The following is a 21,553-nucleotide window of genomic DNA, read 5'->3' as shown; positions in this document are numbered from 1 at the left end:
GGGTCTGACCCCAACCACCAGCGGGATCGACATCAGAGGGCATTAGCCAGGCTTCCCAGTCTCTGGGACAGCACAGAGGCTGCTGGCCAGGTTGGCAGGGGCATCAGAGGAAGCAAGGAATGAGGGTTAAGGAGTTAAAAATAACAATAACATTGGAGTCACTTCCATAGGAAAGGTCGTGATATGGTGGTTAAGGAAGGCTACCTGGAGATGTTATTTCGGCAGTCCCTTTTCTGACTCATCACAATATAACAAGCTGGGCTCCCCAGCTATCCAAAGAAGCTGTGAACTCAATGGACCCTTTTAATTGTACACACAGATGATTCTCTGGCAGTGAAGAGCGAACACATCCAAAACACAGAAACCGAATGTCTTACATCCCATTTGTGTCCTGCCAGGGTGACTGGTGGTGACAAACCACTTCTTCTTAAGACCAGCCTTGGAGGGCTGTCGCCCTCTCGCCAGTAGGTGTCTCCTCCCTGCGCCTTCCACCCACAGTGAGTGGGACTCACCAGGTCCTCAAAGGCCCCCTCATTCCTGTGGGTCAACAGCAAGACACTGAGCAGATTTTGCACAGAAGAGAACAGAAAATTTTTCATGGGTTGCCCATGAAAGCCTGCACGTTGGTGGGAGCTACAAAAATACCTGATCTTGACAAGTGAATGGAGCTGACATCACAGGGAATAGGCAGGGCAGAGGAACGGCTCGCAGCCCATCTGTCATCTTGACAAAGTAACTTTCTGGTCACTAGTGAGACACTTTTAAAGACATCTGTACAATTGACCCCGACCACCAGCAAGCACAGAGGCTTTCAAAGGGACCCCTGCGATGGCAGACTTTAGGGCTGGTTCCTGCTGTCCTGCCTACTGATAACGGTAAGGGCTGTCTGATGCATCAGGTGATGGAAACATCCCTGCTCCTGGGCTGTATTCACACTGGTACTGACGGCAGAGAGTGGCCGCTTAGCCTGAGGAATGTCAGGCAGGGGAGCAAGGGGGCAGGCGTCCTCTGGCCAGATGGAAGTTCACCGAACTGAAAAAGCCAGCCTCAGACAGCATCCCCCATACGAAGGCAAGCCTGTGAGGAGCTAGGGTTGGTCTGACTCATTCACCAGGGCCATTAACAGCATGTTCTCTTCACCAAGTCTTCCCCAAGGGCCACATGCAGATGTCAGAAAGAACTGGAGAAGCCACAGATTTATTTCATAGGTTTAGAATGTAATTTTAATCCACTAGCTTCCACATTCAAACTCATTAATCAACAAATGCCAATTTTGCATGTAATCCTTTTCTGATTAAGGTGTTATAAAGGAATGAAAATGACCGGTCACCCATAAAACACCATTAACATAAACTTGTTGCTAAAGGGATTCACAACATGTGCCCCATTTTAAAAAAGCAATGCTTGGCCATGATTATTACCCTTCATCATTGCTTTTTTTAAAGGGTTTCATCATAGGACAGTTTCTCTGAAGCTTTAACATCTAAAATAAGACAAAAATATCAACAGAACACAAATGGTCTTTAAAAATGTGACATCTTGGCTACGAACTTGGATTTTTCTGTAGGTTAAACCTTTGCACCACAAAATTCAAATCTATCTGAATAAAAATCCATGGATCTGTTTAACAAATATTGTTGAGCCCCTGCCATGGGCCAGGCACTGTGCCAGGTTTGTGCTGAGAACAGAAGATATGAATCAGATCCACCCTCTGCCCTAGAAGAGCTTCCAGTCCAAGAGGGAGAGGGGCCAGAGCATAAACACGGCAAAAGCACCTCACATGCTGCAACGTGAGTGGATGCAGTCCTAGTCATGAGTTCAGAGGAGGCGAAGGTCTGTTTCAACCAAATTCCACAGCCATAAACTCCCAGAGATCATTCAAATCCTCCTGTTCTTCAGACACTAGGTGGGCCACTGAATGAGCCTCAGAAAAGTTTTGGCATACAGTTCTCTCACTGAGACAGAATTAGACCTACCTATGTCAGACCCTTGGGATTTGACAGCCCTCAGAAGGGATCTCCTTCAGTGATGCCATCCTAGTGCCCTCCAAGGTAGGTGCAGTGACATGACTGGGCATTGCCTACAGTAGAGCAGCCTGTCTTATGCATATCGTGGGAAATACTTTGTGCCACTTTTTTCTTGCTCTACGAAATTGTAATATTTAACACACTTTGCTACTCTTTCTTCCATAATATGTTTTAGGTAAAGTGTAAAATACCAGCATACTGAATTTTAATTTACATTACAAAACCAATCATCATTATGCTACCAAGTGTGAGCAGTAATATCTACTTTTAAAACCAGTTTTCCATAGGACACATTTTATTTTATAATTATTATTGCGTATTATATACTTTACTACAATTTTATTTGGTTCATTGGAGATAGCTTTTCATCTTTGTCAGTGTATCTGTACAATTTCCCCACCATCCGACTTAATATGCAAAGCAACGTGAGCCATGAAAATGGCAAGTCTTCATTACAGAAAAAGCAGCATTTAGAGTAGAAAGGAAAATTCATAATTTATTTTCGAGGAAGAGAATTAGATCTTCAAATTATAGAATCAAAACATTACATGCCATTAATTAATTGAATTCATTACTTAAAAACTAATTGATTCAATTAAACTGAATCTTAAAATTAAATTAAATTAAACACGGCATATACTCAGTCATCCAACTGATACAGGTACGCACTGGAAGGACCCAGCACTGTCCCAGGCCCTGGGATACAGCATGAATGGGAGAGTCCACATCCTCACAGAGCTGACATTCTAGTCGGGAGGCCTTCAAGAAACAAAGACACACGTGACACAGTGGCCACTGATGAGGGCTTTGGAGAAAAGGAAGCAGGACAAAGGAACAGAATGATAGGGTGTGTACTATTGGGGAAGAGTGGTCAGAACAAAGGCCCTCTAATAAGGAAACATTTCCTCAGAGGCCAGAGTGAAGAAATGAAAATGTGTAAATATATTGAACAAGTGTGTTCCGGGGACGGGAAAGAGCAGACGCCCTTGTTGAGAAGGTGCCGGGGATCATGCCAGAGTAGCAGACGAGGAGGGGAAGATGCTTTGGGGGGTGGGGCCAGAGACAGCATCAGAAGCCAGATCCGGCAGGGCCTTGTAGTTAGACTTCAGACTGTATGCCAAGTCAGCTGAGAAGCCACTGCGGGATGTTTTGTAAATAAGCGAAAAAATGGGATGTATAGTTTTCCGTGGCCACTGCTTGATAAGACATTGTCCAGAGGCAAAAGTGATCATGGAGATAGTTAGATATTATCAGATATATTTTCAAGGTTTTGCCATCAAGATTTGCTAGTAGATAGAATATAGGATGTAAGAGAAAGAGGAGTCCAGGACATCATGGCTGATGGCCTAAGAGAATGGAGCAGTGCAGCTGACATTGCTGGCTGGGGGAAAAGAGATTTGGAGGAGGGGTGGAAAATGAGATCTCAGTTTGGGCCATTTTAAGTTTGAGATGCTTGGAGGTGCCAAGTAGACATTTGAATTTACGAGTTTGCACTTGAAGGGTAAGGGAACTGGGAACATAAATGTGGGAACTTTCAGCATATATGTATTTTTTAAGCCATGAATCTGTATAAAAATCACCTAGGGAAGGAGTGTAAATAGAGAAACGTCTTGATCGAATAAATCCTGGGGCCCTCCAATATTTAAAGTTCAAAAAGATAAGGAAGACCCAGCATAAAAAGGTCTAAAAAAGAGTAGCCAAATAAACAAAATTCTTATAAACCCAACATTCAAGTGCTGAGAGATCTCTATATGTGTAAGTCCTTATACACACCCACACCCACCCACAGGCACAAATGCCCACAACTGTACACGATCGCTGGCTGAGATTATTACATTAACCCAGTGACCACCAGAGGTCACCTTCTCTCATCACCTGCCACTGTGTCAGATACCTACAGACCGAGATGCTTCAGGACAGCTATCGCTGTCCACCATTTAAGGCTCACAAGAGATGCTGTCTTGGCTACTGCTGGCCACTCTTTACCCCCAGTGCTAATAACCACCATGCCTGCCAAGCTACATCTCCAAGGGAACAGACTCAAGTTTAGGAAAATGCTGACTGCCTAGAAGATCTAAGAATGCCAAGGAAAAGTTCTAGGACCCACGTCCTAAGGGAGCTTGGACCTACCAGAGACCAGTGACCAAATGGTAGATGAGTGTTAAAGGTGGGTGTGGGAGTGAGAGAACATTAAACACCTAGGAGTAAAAAAAGAAAAGGAAGAGGAAAATCCCTCATTTTAAGTTTTCTTCTCAGTTGTACTAAGATCTAAAGCCAAAACCCTGGAATGAACAGAGTCCATGGTAAGACCCTGCTTTCAATTTCTGATCCTAACAAACGTGGCTCAAAGCTAGGAGTGTGATCTCATTTACAGCAGGGTAACTAGGATTTAGAGATCTAGGGAAGAGGCCTGCGGTCACAGGCAGGCACTGGCCAAGAAGCAGGGAAGCCAAGACCCCACAACCACCTTGGGGCTCACTCTGAAAGTGAGCGAGAGGCAGTGAGCTGCGAGCGGAGAAGCTGGAACTGAGGCTATGTTGCAAATTTGGGGTTTGTACTCCTGTCTGTCCTTTCAACATCGTATTTATTCCCATAAATACGTACTTGAAGGCCGTTAAAGTTCCCCCCGGGCATTCTCTCCACCAGGCTAAATGCTATCAGCACGCCATCATTAGTGAAAAATATTTACTAAACCCCTACCTGGGTGCTTGGCACTGCTCTAGCTAGTGCTTTAGCTATTCCCAGCAATCCTTTTCTCCACCGCTTGGTCATTATCACAAATGGTCCTCCTCTGGCCTCCACAGAGTTCCCCACTGGACTGTCCATCCCTCAAATGTCTGGCCCACATGGGGTGTGTAGGAAGAACCACCACCCCACTGTAATTGTTTGTGCATTTCATTATCAGGCTGGGACCAAGAATGAAAAACTGAAACTGAGAAAAACAAGACACAAAACTTGGGGAGTGGTGACATCATGGAAACGCCGAGATAATAACAGAGAAAGAAAATAACATGGTAAAAAATAATAAAGATGGAAATGATAAAGGTGGAACCCTGAAACAATGGAATGCCAGGCTAATTTAAAGACAAAAGGAACTTTTTTTAAAAAGGATTCTCATTAAAAGTATGGAAAATCGTTTAGCAACGTGACCAGAATTATGTGAAGGCACCATGAATCAGAACCTTGTCAGCTTGACTTTATACTCTCCTGATCGGGGAAAGGAAAGTATGGGCAGAAATTGCGGGGGGCGGGCATCAAGAGAACAGAAAGAACTAACATTTCCTCCCAGAATGAATCCATTCTGGATGAGGAAGGGGCCTGCTGGGCGGAAGTTGCCAGCAGAAGGAAACAGCTACTGTTATAGAGGTTTGGGAACGAAAGGGGTTGGGATGGGGCGTATCTCTAAATCCAGCTTCACCTGGCCCTCAGCTCTTCATTGCTTGCCTCTGGCTCCTCCAGATGCTACTGGATCCCAGCAAGTCTGTCATAAAACCCTGGCTGTTCTGTCAAATTGCTACATCTAGTTGGCTCATGCTGGAGAAGCAACAAACATACGTCATATCAGCTTCACCCTGCAGCTGCTGTCCATCACAGAAAGACCACAGGAAACGGAGTGTATCCCTGTGGGAATCCATCTCATGGAAAGGCTAGCCCCAACCTAGAGGGTCAGCCTGTCCCACCCAAAGGTGCCAGTCAGGACTCTACTTCACTGGACCACAAGGACTGTTAAAAACATAATCCCCAGGGAAGCTATTTGCTGGGTCTCTCTCACTCACCCCCTTGGGGTGCTTTCTCAACACTTGTAGTCAGAAAACATTCTCTGAGCGATAACTCAGTGGAGTCTACCCAGGATGGGTCAGCATTCCCGTCCTTGAATTGTAGTCCCACCTCTCACTGATTAGCAGTGTGAGCTTTGTCTCACTTTGCTTTTCCGAGCCTTAATTATATCGACTGTGAAACAGGTTTCTTGAGAAGGCTTTCTCTCCCTCACAGAGTGGCTTTGAGGAAGATAAAGGTCAGGCTACCCCCAATTTAAGAACATGGTGTTGATTCATAAAATAGTTATTGAGACTTACCACAGGCGAGGTGCTCTTCGAGATGCTTTGAGTGATGGTGAGAAGAATCAGACACTATTTCTACCCCGAAGAAGCCTAAAGTCTAGTAGGGAGACAGTCATGTAAATAATTAATGAAACTTCAGGGTAGGCAGGAGTAAGGGTTATAATATGAGAAATCAACACGAGGCTTCTAAGAAACAAGTGACTAATTCTGATCAAGTGACTAGGGGAGGCTTGATAGAGGAGAGGACACAAAGAGAAAAAGTAGCACTTCAATAAAGGTAGCTAATGTACAAGATAACTGCGTGAAAGGTCCACAAAAATAGTGTTACATAAATGAGAGTTGACCTATGGATAAGTTTGGTACCAATAACAGAATTTCAAATGTACCTGACCACTAGTGAACAAGTTGCTTCACTGGGGAATTTACCTATATTTATGGTTATATTCATATATCCTTCTCTTTCCACTAACCTCAGTTGGGAAGAGTTTTTCAAATACTGGCTCCTGCATGGAGTCGCTGGAAGAGTTTATTAAATATGGAGATTCTCAGGTTTCTGCCAGATCTACTGAATCAGAATCTCTGGAGTAGAACCTCAGAATCTGCATTTTTAACAAGCTCCCTGGGGGGTTCCTGTGCACATTAAAAAAAAAAGAGAGTCAGGCTTCCCTGGCGGAGCAGTGGTTGAGAGTTCGCCTGCCGATGAAGGGGACACGGGTTCATGCCCCGGGCTGGGAAGATCCCTCATGCCGCGGAGAGGCTGGGCCCGTGAGCCATGGCCGCTGAACCTGCGCGTCCGGAGCCTGTGCTCCGCAACGGGAGAGGCCACAACAGTGAGAGGCCCGCGTACCGCAAAAAAAAAAAAAAAAAAGAGAGAGTCACCTCTGCTGGTGCGAGAATTCTTACCACTGACTTGTTAATGACCTGCAACTGTGTGAGAGAAGACACATCATCAGACTGAAGTGGGTGGGTGAGAAGGGAGGAGGACGGACAGGCTGGCAGTGATGGGAACGCAACTGTGTGTCCCTTGTCACCAGTGCTCAAAGCTCTACTATAAGGGTCTCCCCCAACATGTACACAACCTCTGGTTCAATCACATTTTCACACTTTCATTTGAGACTCTCTAATGAGAGAAAGTCAGTTGCAAGCTAAATCCATGATCCAAATTTCATATTAAATACCTACATATACAATGCACGTATATACGTGTATATATACACATACACCATCCAGCACAGTCAAGGAATAATAATTTGTTCTGATTAATCAGATACTCCAACCAAGAGTTAATATCTGGCCTGCACGAGTTCATCAATTTTCAAAGAACTCGAAAGCGATAACTTCAAAACTATCTGGAACATAATTTAATCTTTTTGTTCATGTAAAAAAGAGCTTTTTCCAATCTCACAGTGCCTCGGGCCACTATTAACATAAATGCTCAATACATATGTGCTGAGTTTAATAGCCATCAATCATTTTCCTACTTCGGTTGGTCCTGCAACTCGGTTCCCACGTTTCCTGCAGGGCACCTACCACGTGCCCCCTTCACTGACCAAGGTGAATACCGCTTCCCTCCCTTCCCCCTCCTCACGCCACCATCAGAGGGTCCTGAGGATGTGTAGAGGAGCCCACTAATTCAGAGCTGGGGGCTCAGAGATTAAGAGGTGTTACGTTTTCCTATATCACCACATTTTATTTTTAGTTTGTGAACCCAGTATCAATTCACCCTGAATTTAAAGGCCCCCTCATTAAGATACATTGCAACAACCTGCCAGGAGAACTATGTCCAGTGAAAAATTCTCCAGGTGCTCAAAGTACATCTTAGGTTGTACCACAAGAAATTGCTGTTTTAATAGGTCAACACCAAATATCCAAAATTTCATATACTTCAATCTAATGCCAAAATCTGGGAGCTCTACATTTCTGTAACTTGGCCAACTGGTGTGTAAAATACTTTAAGCAAATGTCTCTTTGCCCTTGCCTGGTGTATGGCTTACACGAAACAGAAAAAAAAAAAAAATCACATTTTTTAATAAATCCCAACTAGTTCCCTACATGCACACAGGCAATCACAAGGGAAAGGAAGCCACTGTTGTCTGGTACATGCACATCCCAGAGGAAAAAAAGAAACGCCAGTTCTTCCCACAGAAGCCACCCCGGAACTAACTGATGACGCTCACTGAAAAAGCAGACTTACGTCCCCTTCCCTGCCATCCAGCTACTCCCCAAATTCAGGCTGAGTCACCTCTCAGCGGAAACGAATTTCCGTCTGGGTGCTCACCTATCGTGCTCATGAGACTGCAAGTTGACCTCTGGTGGGTCCCACTGGGTCCTGGAACCACTGTTTCACATGTGCTTAAAAACAGGAAATCACCGCATCTCAATTCTTACAGGCCCGTTTCCCTCAAGGAACATAAACCCAGGTACGTGGCATAGCAGCTCTCAAGTGGAATAATATCTGATTAGTCTTCTCATCTAGGAAAATAGCATCCCCTTGAGACCTAGAAACACTGGTATGTGAATGTCATGATGCTACTGCTTTCGCTCTATAAATCCACGAAGCAGCAGAGACCCAGCAGGCTGTGAGAGCTTCTAGAATTCGTGAATTTCTGAGGGGTACAGAGTCAGTACGAGGCAGTCAAACAGCCCAGCAAGGCTCTCCTGGAGACAGAAGTGGCAAGTTCCACAGGCCACTGGCCAGATGCAGCCCTGCCCTCTGAACCCAGAGGGAGCAATCGTCCTATCTTGGCTCAAACGGTTCTGTTCAATTAGAAAATAAAATGGAAAAGGAATCCCCCTGTATTTTTTTAATAAGAAGTTCTAAGAATAAATACGGAAAAGAATGCACATGTCATTACTTTGCTTGCTAAAAGGAAAGCAGTGAGTGGTTAAAGGAACTTTATTGCTAATGCTGCAGTCTGCAGATTTGCCCCCAAGAGGAACCTAAGAGAATAGGCTCAAAAATTTTTTTTTACAGAGAGAGAGGGAAAAAAATTAAGATAAAGATGCTAAAAATGCCTCTCAACGAGGCCCAAATAAATGTAAGACCAGCTTTGGGCCTTCTAGTTTTCCTGCCTCCTCTCAGAAGGCCACCTCTATCTCTCCTGGAAATAGTCTTCTGAGGTCACCCACAGCTGCAGAGGCCAGCAGCATAAGCAGACAGTCCACTGCACAGCATCTCCAAATAAGATGCTCAGCCTACGCCTGACAGCCTTTGCAGCCATGAAAAAACCATCTGGTCAAAATCTATTTAGTTGACCAAGAATACAAGAGTTATTTTGGAAATGCGTGCTTTTATGAGTGAAAATGTGAGGATTGTTATCTCCGTCACTGTGATTCTCTTTGAAGTGTCCCTGGGGTATCATGACTCATGTTGCAGATCCTCTCCCAGAGCCGTTTTATGGTTATTCCATCAAAGCAGGGCATTCGGGAGACATGCTCTGGTCAGGGAAGATGCCACTTGTCCCGCCCTCTCATTTTCTCTTGTTGAGCTACCTGTGTGAAACCTTCAAATTGCCATTCAGGTTATAGACCTTTGGGTTTCTCCTGTGGAAGATCTGGGTTAGTCCCACCCATTACCTAACATTTGAAAGAAAAAGCAACAAAAAAACTCATTACACTGCACGACGTGTACATACAATAAGGCCTTTGTCCTTAAAGGAAAAACATAATTTTCAACAGAGTCGGCTCCCAGAAGCCAAGGGAGCTAACATCCAAAACCTAATATAAACACTGAGGCTTATGTCAAGGTTTCGGAGTTAGCCTCACTGAAAGGGGGAGGAAATGATGGGGAATGGCAGCCACAGGGATCCGAGGCATTTTTTCATTGTGATTTTTGAAAGCAGAACTGAGATAATCCCCAATCCTCCCCTCTCGGGCACCTCCTGCATTGTCGCCTACAAGGCTGCTTTCGACAGCAGGATATTTCTATAAGAGGGAATGTTCCTTTTGGTGCAAATAAAAGCAGGTCTTCATGTCTATGTGATTCTAGTTTTCAAATGTGAGTACATTCCTTTCAAAGGAAAAAAAAGTTTTTTGTAATGATTATTTAGGATGTCTTTTATAGAGGGGGTTGACCTTCTGTGACAAACTCTCTGGGAGAATCCTGTTTTGGAACTTGGAGTTCCATTCTGGGGGGGAGCGATCCCAAGTGTTAACAACCCAAATTATAAACAGGAAACTCCAGCCTGACTCCTACTCAAGTCCCAAGGTTGTGGACCTCTCACTGAAGCTATGGGGCTTCCAGAGATGAGGGGACAAGGTTCTTAACACTTGAAGACCTCATCTCATAAGATAAAACTGCCCAGGTTAACTACATACAACACAGAACATGCTATCAAAGAGAAGAAGCAGATTCCTAGAAAACAAACACACAAAGCTCTGTGAATGCGTAGGGTCCACACGTCCAAATCCAGTCACCTCAGTTAATCTGGGATCACCCAATACACCACGGGTATCCAGAGTGACTGTGGCTGGGCAGATGGCAGGACCCTGAACGTTCTAAAAGGGGGAGGGGAATTCCCTGGAGGTCCAGTGGTTAGGACCCTGGTCAGGGAACTAAGGTCCCGCCAGGCGTGCCTCATGGCCAAAAGTAAAATTAAATTAAAAAATAAAAATTTTTTAAAAAATGTTTAAAGTAAAACTAAATAAATAAATTAAATTAAATGGGAAGGACTCTGACGTGTCTGTCTGGGTGGGTCTACCAGTAATTAGTTTTACATTTCTGACTCCTACCTGCCACTTCCTTGTTCAATGGCAAATACCCCAAAGGACAGCAAGGCCTCACTGTGAAAGCAACGTTGTGATTAGCTGTCTGGAGATGGACACCAGTCAAACAGGTGAACTTTTGAAGATGAAAAATAGAGGAGCAGCCCATCTTGCTAAGCCCCAAATACTTCCCGGGTTTTCTGTCTTTTATGGAAAAGATAGAAGTCACTTCTACTGAACTTCCATTGTCTGCCCTGACAGAAGTTCAGAATAAACACATGTCATAGGAATTGACAATAAATTGAAATAAAAGCGGTAGTCCATTAAATCATTTCTTAGAAGTCTTGCAGTAGTCTATGTAATCACTTCTTAGAAGTATAGGATAGGCAGTAATTGCATAGCATTTAGGTAGTGGCAGTAGCTATCATTTCTGAAGTGCTTCCCGTCTACCAGACCCTGTTTTAAGAATTTTACATGTTTTGACCCACAGTTCTGACAAAAGCCCTATGATGAAAACATAGATGTCGAGATACAGAAATATCAGGCAACTCACCCAGAGCCATACAACTGTGAAAGGAGGCATGGGAACCACTACACTATCATTCCTAAAAAAAATACTCATTAAAGTATATGTTAAAAACTGGTTTATAGCATACACCTTACTTCCTTCCATTCCAGTTCTGGCCCTTAATAATAATAATTCCACTTACACTGTTTACAAAGGTCTTTCACAAACACCAGCACATTTAATCCATACACATCACCTCAGTTAATGGCTACAGCAAACAGATGGGTTCTGCATTATGATTCCTCTTTAGAAATGAAGCTGAAGGGCACACATACCATTGTGAATTGCCCAGTACCCACGACTAAGGCTCAGAGAGACCAAGGTGGCTGCTGAGTGATGCACAGCTACAAGGCGGCCCTGGGGAGACTTGAACCCATAATTTCAGACACGAAGGCCACCACTCCACAGCTGTACTTCAATGACAAAATAGACATCAAAAATTTAGTGAAAAAAGAAAATATTTTTCCTGAAGATCTAACTAAGGGATTAAATTATATCATAATATTTTTTAAAGCACCATTAACAGTTTCATAGAGCAAACCTGAAAGTTTACTATGGTAAGATTTTATATTAGTCAGATTCTTTGATAATGTTGCTCGGATTCATAATAAAAAATGCCTCAATGTGGCCTTGTCCATTTTGCACTTAACTATAGAAACATTCCAAAGACACTTGCAAAAGCCTATTACTTTTATTCATGAAATTAGTTTTGTTTGGGGACCTTTGAAAATGTCATAAGACCTTTTTAAATCTCAGTTCGGAAAATGTGTGATTTTTGCACTAAATTTTCAAAATCCCTACAGCAATCTTAGTTTGGGATTTCTCTCAAACGAGTTTCCACTGAATTCTATCTATGATCAATTCTATTCCATGGGAAAATATGCAGCAGGTACTAGGGACCTGGGCACCACGGACTGTTATTGATTGTTTAAAATCGTTCGAGAAGATGATGACAAAGTTCCTTCTATGATGTTCTCCTAGAAGGTTCAGTCTAACTCTGTAATATCTAATACCGCTGGTCTTTCTCCTCTTCAGGCATCTTCTGCCTTGGCCTACGCTTTGTTGGTTCTCCTTCTTCTGTAACCATTTCTCAATCTCTGTCATTGGCTTCTCCCTTACTAACCTTCTTTTAAATATAGCCCTTCTTCTAGTTTCTATTTCTTTTCTGTGCGTTTGGGGTTGGTAGATGCAAGCTATTACATTTAAAATGGATAATCCTAATGTATAGCACAGGGAACTATATTCAATATCCTGTGATAAACCATAACGGAAAAGAATATAAAAAGAAGAATGTATATATGTGTATACATGAGTCACTTCTAGTTACTATTATAGGCTCATTTCTTGAAATCTCAACGTAGACCCCTTCCCAGGACAAATAATTTATTCCCAAAGTTCTGAAATTTATTTCAATGCAAACAGTTAACAAACTGCTGTCTTCTAGTCCTGATTTCTCTAGTGAGATCAAGATCTACATTTTGAAGAGCTACCGGGTTTTCCTACTTGGAAGGTCTATGAAGCCCAGTCATCAATTCTGAACTCATTATCCTCACCCACATCTGTGACCTCTTCTCTTCTTACATTGTCTATAACATTGGCTAGAACTTCCAAAATTCCCTTCAATCCACCCCATCTCTCACCTCTGCCATCTATTTTATTGCCAAGTGCTATCAACTTGGGCTCCAAAACTCCTCTGCAAGTCTAGGGGTCCCAGCACATGGGTACACTTTTTTTAAGGTGGGTTGTCCAATTTCGATTGTTGTATAAATTGATAAATTGTGTGCTACCACTGAGAATACATACTACCATGGAGAATACTACCACTGAGAATACATCTACCAGACTGAATAATTTGCCGAAGGGGTCATGCAACAGTGGAGAGCAAGGTATTACTATGAGTAAGAGGAGAGAGCTAGCACCCAAAATGGAATTTTGAGAGTGAGGCCTGGAAGTAAACAATTCTATTCAAGTAACAGCACCCAGAGCTGCTCCAGAGACACCAAGTGATTAGCAAAGTGACTGCTACAGAGACACACTAGCACATCATCCTACTGCAGTGACTACTGCATTTTAATTACTGTGTTTTTCTGGGCATTGTTTGGAGTCTTTTAATCCAAATATTCTAAAACTAGAAGGCAGTGAAAGTAATTCAAAAGAATAAGCAATATTGGTTTATCCCAACACCTTCTTTCTCACTGTCCATCCCTGTTCCGGGCCGCTTGCCCTCACCTGATAACAACATATCCCTAGTGCCTGTTGTCCAAACTCTGGCCCCTCCACACTCTAAACAGCTCCCACAAAAGCTTCTAGAGGCATTTACATAAAACACATCTTATTGTGTCATGCGGCTAAGCCAAATTATTAAATCGCTCCCCCAATTCCACGAGTGGAACTGAGCTCCTTATTATTGCACTCAAAGTCCTCTATGCCTCCCACCAAGCCTTCTAACTCCAGCTTCCACCAGAGCTTTGGGTACACTGGGCATACTGGTCTCCGCCATCTCCACAATTCCCAAGCACACACTCCTCTGTGCCTTTCCACCAATCACGCCTTGCCAAGACTATCTTTGCTCCGCCCATCAAAGTCTCAGATGATCCAATCAGAATTCATCTACAGCTCCCTTAGTACTTGAGTTTGAGTCTAGCATAGTGTTTTTCTGGCACTCCTATGAAACTTATTTATGCATGTGTCTTTCTCCTCTTTTCCGCCGTGGGCAAGAATCTGTGTTACTGGTCTTTGCCTCCCCAAGGTGCCCAACCAGCAGAATGCTTCAAACACAGAAAAGGCAAAAAATGGAAGCGGAGAAGGAAGTGTGAAGAGAAGGAAGAAATAATAATATTATTGAATTTATAACCTGTTACTCCTAGTGCTTCGAGTGATGTTTTATAGAATTAGAACTGGGAATCAAGAGGTCTTAAAATATACACCCAGCGCATTTGCTGATCTTAACTAAGTTCAACAAGCACACTTGACCTCCTGGGGCCATGAAAGGTGATGTTATTAGTATTTTTTATAGCACAAAGAATTCAATAGACCATCAGTTGGACAGAAGTGCCACAGAAGAGGGTGTGAGAAACTGGTATCCTTTGTTTATTCAACGAATTTGTATTAAATGGCTTTATTTTCCATTGTTTTGCCTTGCCTGACTTTTCCTATTATGTCCTGTTCTCCTGCCCTTACTATATCTGAATCCCCATCTGCGGAAGGGCTCTCTTTCCTCGGCATGGTTTCCCGCACTTAAAACACAGTTTTTAGCTGATGCGCACTATAAAGGCCAGTGCCTTGAAATGAAAAGAAAGCGTGTTTAGAATGGGACAGGGATGGGGAAGGGGAGCCCACAAGTAAGTAGGCAGCGAAAACCCACTCAGGTCTGGAACGGGGTGAGAGACTTCCACAAGGTGGGCCAGGAAAATCCCCACGATGCCAGACCACTAGGCGGTTTTTCCAGAATTACAGCACTTCTGAGTCCCAACCCTACCCTCCTGCCAATAAAAGTACAAGTGAAGGTGACCCCACAGGCATAGAGACGTAAATACTCTGCAGAAAAACGAGGCCCCTCTCCCATGGAAAGTTTTTTTAGTGTTTAATGGAGAGCAAGGGGAAAAGTTATACCAGGGCTCACAGACCACTGGACCAATAAGGAAACAACTCAGATCGACCCAGTCCAAGTCTAGAGGGACAGAAAACCCCACCAAATGTCACTGACTTAGACCTGTTCATTCATAACTATGGGTGGCCTTGGCATCATTATCCCTATGTCTTTTCTCCATCAGCTTCCATTTTCTCCCTTTTCTGATGAACCTTTGCATCTAATTCCATGTGAGGAAATAAGAATTTAACATTCAACATCATCAACAGCAATAATGCGTCATTCTGACTATATGCCAAGCTCTGGGCCAAGCCTACAATGCTGTATCTCATTTGATTCTCACAGCAAGTCTATGAGCTCAGTAGTGATAGACGTCCCACTCTCCAGATGAGGAAACGGAGACTTAGAAAGGTGAAGTAACTTTCCCGAGTTCACCACCAGTAAGTGTCAGAGGCAAGATCCGAACCCAGGCCTGTCTGATGCCAGGGCCAAGGCTCTTTGCCAAAATGATATGAAACCAGCCAACAGCTGCCTGAACTGTGTCTTCCCCTGAAAGGGCCATCCAAGTCCAGACCTGGTTCATGTTATGAGACCAAGATCACTCTAACTGCTCCCCAAAGTGAGCCTACGTCAGCTCTACAGAGGCTGAAATAACTCTCTGAGCCCTTGGAAGTATCTGTAGACGTTTGTAAGTAGTAAACGACCAGCGGAAGCAAGTTGATTTAGCGTAGAAAACACTGTTTTCACATCCCAGATCTGTCTCTGAGTAACGATGTAACCTCAGGACATTTGCTCCACCTCTCTGAGCCTCAGGAAAGCATGGGTAATAATAATTGTCTATGAGCTAGTACTGGTGAATTTGCCAGCACAATGCTGTAAATTAGTTACCTTTCCCCCCAAATTGTTCTATTGAGTACCTTATTCTATGGAAAGGCAATTGGTCGCAACACTGTCTAAACAGAGTATAAATAAATAGATAGATAAATAAATAAATAACTCCTGATCATTTCCTTAGTGAGCATCCAAAATCCAAAGTCTAAAAATGATATAAAACAATTTCCAAAAAATTGTGGCAACCTATGCTTATGTGCATGTACTAAGTGTATCTCTCTGAACATATAAGGACTACTTTTTATCTCCTCTCCCTCCCTCTCTCCTTCACCCTCCTAGCTCTCCCTCTCTACACCTCTTTCTCTCTCTCTCCCTCACACTCACACATACACACACACACACACACACACACACACACACACGAATTGAATCCTGATGCACCGCTATCTCCCTCATTCTCAAACACGTGCCTGACACTTGTTCAGATAATAGATAACTAGTCTCTAGCCAGTTAATTTGAACAATAAAAAACATGAGGCTCTTATAGAGATAAGGTACCCGAGAGAATCAAAGATGCTGGTAGCTGCTTGTTTAGTGAAGGAAGATTTTTGTGATTAAAAAGTGGAAGACAGCAGACAAAGCCCCCTCTGTTTGTACCACTTGGTTGGCTCCAAGCTAGGTGGAGCCCTGCTTCTTGTAACACCAAATTTCACGTTGCTTTTTACGAGCAGAGGGTCCATTTCTAAATTGCACCCCTGGATTTAAAAGAGGAAATTTAAACCTCAGAATAATGTTTTTTGCTGAACAAAATGTATGCCAAACTAAGCCCTGACTGACTAACTCCTGGTTTTCTGAGTCCCAGCCTCCAAAGTTTTCTCAGGTTTCCAGTACTGGGCCGAACTCACTGGCTTGTGCCATTTCCTTCTATGCTACGGTTAGGTGGATAAGGGGTGAGAAGCAGGGGTACCACTTCCCCAGGTTCACTGGATGTATATGGGAATGCCCGAAAGATCCAGAGGACCACTGTAGATTCATTAGCTGAGAGAAGCTGGCTCCTATCAGCTGTACTTCATGGAAGGCACCAACGTGTTGTCCTAGGCATTACGGGAAAAATAATTCTAGCAAGAAGGGGGAAATCGTCATACAAAACAGCAATAAGTCTGGGCCTTCCTAACTCAGCCCCACAAAAGACCATTTTGTAAGACGGGGAAAAGCTAATTGAACAATGAAACACCTCCATCTTTAATCCAAACTGTCTACCCACTTCCCTAGATTTCAGGACAATGGCCTAACTTCTCACCTTCCCTCTTGAATAGTTGAACCCACACACTTTAGAATGATACCCATCAGCAGCTAACAAACAGGTTATTCTTGGACCACGACTGATGCTGGCAAAATGCTCGGGTCCAGGCAGACAAGGATAAGTGAGAATAAAATTATTCAGTTCTGCTTGCCGTGGCCACTGCATCCGCAGTCATCCTCAAAATTCCCACAGAAATAAGCTCATTCCACCTTTGAAACATTTCGGAGCTTAAAAGTTTAAATCAGGCCAAGTTGATTTTGTGGGGTTTTTCAAGCTTTTACACTGTAATTATATGCAGGACTTTGTGCCACCTATTTCCTCCCAACTGTAACATTTTATGTCTTTTTTAAGCATACGTTGAGGTTAGCTTTTTTTTTTTTTTTTCAGTACATGTTATGAAACAAGATATGAGCTTATACTCAACTTTAGGTAACTTTCTGCCAAAAGGCTGGACCAACACAAACTAAATATGACTATTTTCTTTATCCAAAGTACAGTTTTGACTATTACATACCCTCTTAACGTACATACATAAAACTAGCTCACAACTAAAGCTCCCTGCAGGTCAGCTGAAATCATAACGAGATTTTCCTTTCATATAATGTGATTAACAAATGTTAGCTAACCGAACTCCTAGAAGACTCAAAAGAAAAAAGCAAAATAACTCAAGCAATGCCAAAAAGTCAAATAACTCAACAAACTTTCTATTTTTTTCTTTGCTTTTTCACATCTTTAACTTAGAAAACAGCCTGTTTCACTTGATTATATGCATGTGCTCTAGAGGCAGGTGAGAGTGAGTTCCAGCTCCACTATTTACAAAAATGTGACCTTCACAATCTACTAAACGCCTCTAGCCTCAGTTTCCTCATCTGTAAAACAGGAGGGTAAAAATCCTCAAAGGATTTTTGTGAAGATTAAATGAAATAATGCAGGCTTCAATAAGTGTGGGCAAATAGTGTTTCATAAATGTTAGTTGCAATTGCTGACATTATCTATCTGCTAAATAAGTCTACCTTCCAACCTAAAAAAAAAAAAAAATGTCAACCACCTCATGGCAGTCTAGGTGCTTTGAAATTCATATACTGCAATGGGTCCCTCAGAAACTTACAAGAGCAGACACAAATAAAGAAGCGGCCGTCCATCTATTCTTACTCAACTTTATCAAGTATTACAAATGTTTGGGAAGCAGTAATAACTATGACAGCTTGGGCCCCATAATCCTAAACCCCTGCAAAGGTCACGGCAACATATCACTGAGGCTTTCGGCTAGTGAGAGCTCTGAGGCATCCTCTGAATAGCAAGTGAGTTGGAGTGCCAGAGTCCACACTTTATATGTTTAGAAAGGATTTCTGACAGCTCTTACGAAGGCAGATACCTCCAAATGTTACTCGAAGATATAAATGAACCTACCACCCGTCTGAACTTAATCAATGCATTTCTGGAATAAATATCACTCCAGAACTCCAACTGACGCATCTTTTCAGATTCACTCTTTACCTTCAAAACAGCAAGATTCTAATATCTGTTTTATTAGTAGTAAGGCTGTACTTTCGGGGAAAGGCACTACTTCCCCCAGGGCAGGAGTATGGAAAAGGGGAAATGCTGTATGGAGAATTTTTATATTATTTGGGAACAGTCTGCAAAACCCAAACTGTATATTTAAACTTTACAAATGTAACAATATTGTAACGCTTATCTCTGCAAACGGAATGCATTTTTACCTCTATTTCTGTTGATTTCCTTAGTCTTCAGAACCTGATAATCATTTGATACAGACATTCACCTTCACCCATTTATCATTTCACAACATTGACCTCATCTCTTATCATGAAAAAGTTTGGGTAGTTTAAACCCAGATGGCTTGGCTTTCACCTAAACAGAGAAGAATCTCTTCTCTGGTTCCATACAGCATGTTGATCTGATAACAAGCAGTCATCTATCAGTTGGGGGCTTTGCATTTGACTGCCTTAATGTATTTCCAACAGGGTTTTGTGATGTGTAGTTTTTAATCAAGGTTTGCCAAAACTGATTGGCATGTAAAACACTTTTAAGCAAAAATGTTGTTCTTTGTAAGTCTCTATTTCAGCTCAGAAATTCTTATTCGTATAACTTAATCTCCCCCGTGTGGTTACTTATTAGACCTTATCATTAACTATTAAGTTAAAATAAATTGAAACAAATTTTTTTTTAATCTACTAGCCACTGCCAGTGTTAACTAAACAGCTGAAAGCCAAGTGTCATCCTCTAAGGATAGAGTTCTTTCTGTTTTTGAGAGCTTAGTATATAAGAGGCAAAGAAATCCAAGATTACATCTTGTCCTCATGTTTGTGCTTTGTGACTCTCATCTCTTTTTCCCCTTGTCATATACCTTATCCCAGACCTTTATACCTAAATGTTATCATTTTCACACTGAGCTCAGACAACAGAATCAAGGCAGAAAGTTTGGTGGCACCTATGATTTGGTGGCAATAGCCATTCCTGGGAACAGAAGGGCAAATGGTAATTATCACTGAGACGATGCCATACCAAGTCCACCTTAAGTTTACTTCTGTAAACTGACGTCAAAGATAAGAAATTCCCAGACTGATGAAATGGAAACTGCAAAAGTCCATAATACTCAGAAATTCAACTGAATTCAATTCACCAGCTATCTGAAGTTTTGTAACGACCAAAATCAGTTTTTAAGATTTGGTCATATTACATTTAATGGATTCAGCTTATCAGAGGGAGCAATTGACTTCACATTACCTGATCTCCATACTCACCATGCAGACACACATTATACAAGGGTTGTCCGTGATAAATGGAATCTGGAGAACTTCACCTTCATTTTCACATTTTGCAACAGAACCTGAAGGGGAAAATAAGTTATTTAAATTTAGCTTAGTGCCATTGTTACAAAAATAGAATTTTTACATTAATGCTTTTTGAAACAACTATACCCAAATTTCAGAAATTCCTAATGAGTTTTAAATTCTCAAACTCAGCCAAAAGAAGTCCCCCCGAAGAAAATCTATTTTAAATAGTTTTATTAGAACAGGTTTGTTTTGTTTTTTTAAAGGCCGTGCTATATAGATAGATTTTCTGCTTTCGACGGTTTAAGCACAATTCCAAGTATTTCACTGGATCCTTAATAATACCCCTCCTTCATGAAGGCATTTCAAGTAAACACACACTCCCACATGCAAAAAAAATTCAAATTGGCCATTAAGGCAGATTTTAAATTTGAACAGAATTCAGGACAGTGTCAATGAACAGGGCTTTATATGAATCCGCCTCATATTGTCTTGAGCTGAAATCACTTTTTGAAACACAATCTTCTTTCCTCTTTTAGAAATTGCCTCAATATTTTCTTTTCTGCCCCAGGTGTCACTAAAGTATGTCCTTCAGAATAGCAGTTGAGGTCTTCACCTGCCTGAAAGCATATAATTATTATATCCTGCTATTATTACCCTTTTAAAATATGATAGTTTCTTTAAATTCAAGGTGCTTTAAAAAGCACTCCCTGTACAGAAGCTATATTGGAACCCTATAGAGTGAGAAAGGCCGATGGGTGGAAAACGGTTAAATTTTTTTTCTTTAATTGTATACGGGAGAAAAGATCAAAATAAAGATTGAAGAAAACTAAAAATAAATAAAGGAACTTCTCAAATTCAAATAGAAGAATGTCCGTTATCACTATACTACTGATGTCAACAGCCTCCTTGCCCTCCACCCCTTAACCTACTCACTGCCTTCCCACCCCTTAACCCCGCGGGCTTCGCTTCTTGCCCACCGCCAGCGAGGGGCAGGCTCCTAGGTGCTCGCTCCCCGCCCTCCCGTCCCCGAGGCCAGCCAGCGCTTCCTCTCCCAGGTACCAAGCCAGCGTCCGGGAGGGTCGGTCCCTCCCGCCCCTCCCCTACCTGTCAAGAAGGAGGAAGCCAGAGACATGGGGACCCCCGAGCAATTAAGCAGCAGCAAGACGCAGCAGGTAATCCCGGGCGAGCGCCGGCAGGGACGCTCATTCAGAGCCCTGACGCCGGAGAACCAGAGCATCGTCACCTGGAGGGAATCCCGGGCGACTGCAGGTCCCGCGCCGCCGCCTATGCTCCACTACCGCCGCTCGCAGTCAAAAAGGGCTCTCAGCCGGCGAGTCGGGAGACAGTCCGTTAAGGAGGGAGGCGGGCGCCCGGGAGCCTGGGGCGGGGGGGGGGGGGTGAAGGGGGGGGCGGGAGAGAGAGGCGAGGGGGGAGGGGCGCCCAGGGAGGAGGGGTCCTGCGGCCAGGCTCCTCCAATGCGGCTTTTTTTTTTTTTTTAAGGAGTTGCTCGCAGCGGTTTAGTCGTCGGCTCCTCCATACTAGAGAGGGGGCCGGGAGGAGGGGGTATCGGAGCAGCCGGAGATAGGCAGAGAGGAGTGGCTGCGCTTCCCGCTGCGCACCGCTGCACAGCCGCCGCCGCCGCCCGGGCTGCAGCGACTGCCCGGGGGCGCGC

The 21,553-nt window shown here is 43.1% G+C and overlaps 1 protein-coding gene across 2 annotated transcripts in view; it reads right to left on the bottom strand.

Moving 5' to 3' along the window:
• The window catches only part of BMPER (BMP binding endothelial regulator), a 262,209-nt gene extending 240,951 nt beyond the window's left edge, over positions 1–21,258 (bottom strand). The window contains exons 1-2 of one of the 2 annotated variants that reach the window (XM_029234380.1): positions 20,986–21,258; positions 19,849–19,934 (exon numbers count right to left, since the gene is read on the bottom strand). In XM_029234380.1, coding sequence (XP_029090213.1) covers positions 19,849–19,934; positions 20,986–21,118 — 219 coding nt within the window. In that variant the 5' untranslated portion in view covers positions 21,119–21,258. The remainder of the gene's footprint in view (positions 1–19,848; positions 19,935–20,985) is intronic. The other variant, XM_029234379.1, reaches the window with a different exon arrangement.
• Positions 21,259–21,553: the final 295 nt, after the last annotated feature.

This window comes from Monodon monoceros, unplaced genomic scaffold (assembly GCF_005190385.1).
Source record: "Monodon monoceros isolate NGI ecotype Baffin Bay Population unplaced genomic scaffold, NGI_Narwhal_1 Super_Scaffold_2, whole genome shotgun sequence".
Taxonomy (NCBI): Eukaryota; Metazoa; Chordata; class Mammalia; order Artiodactyla; family Monodontidae; genus Monodon; species Monodon monoceros.
The sequence above is the reverse complement of the archived record's forward strand: the minus strand, read 5'-3'. Positions and strand labels throughout refer to the sequence as shown.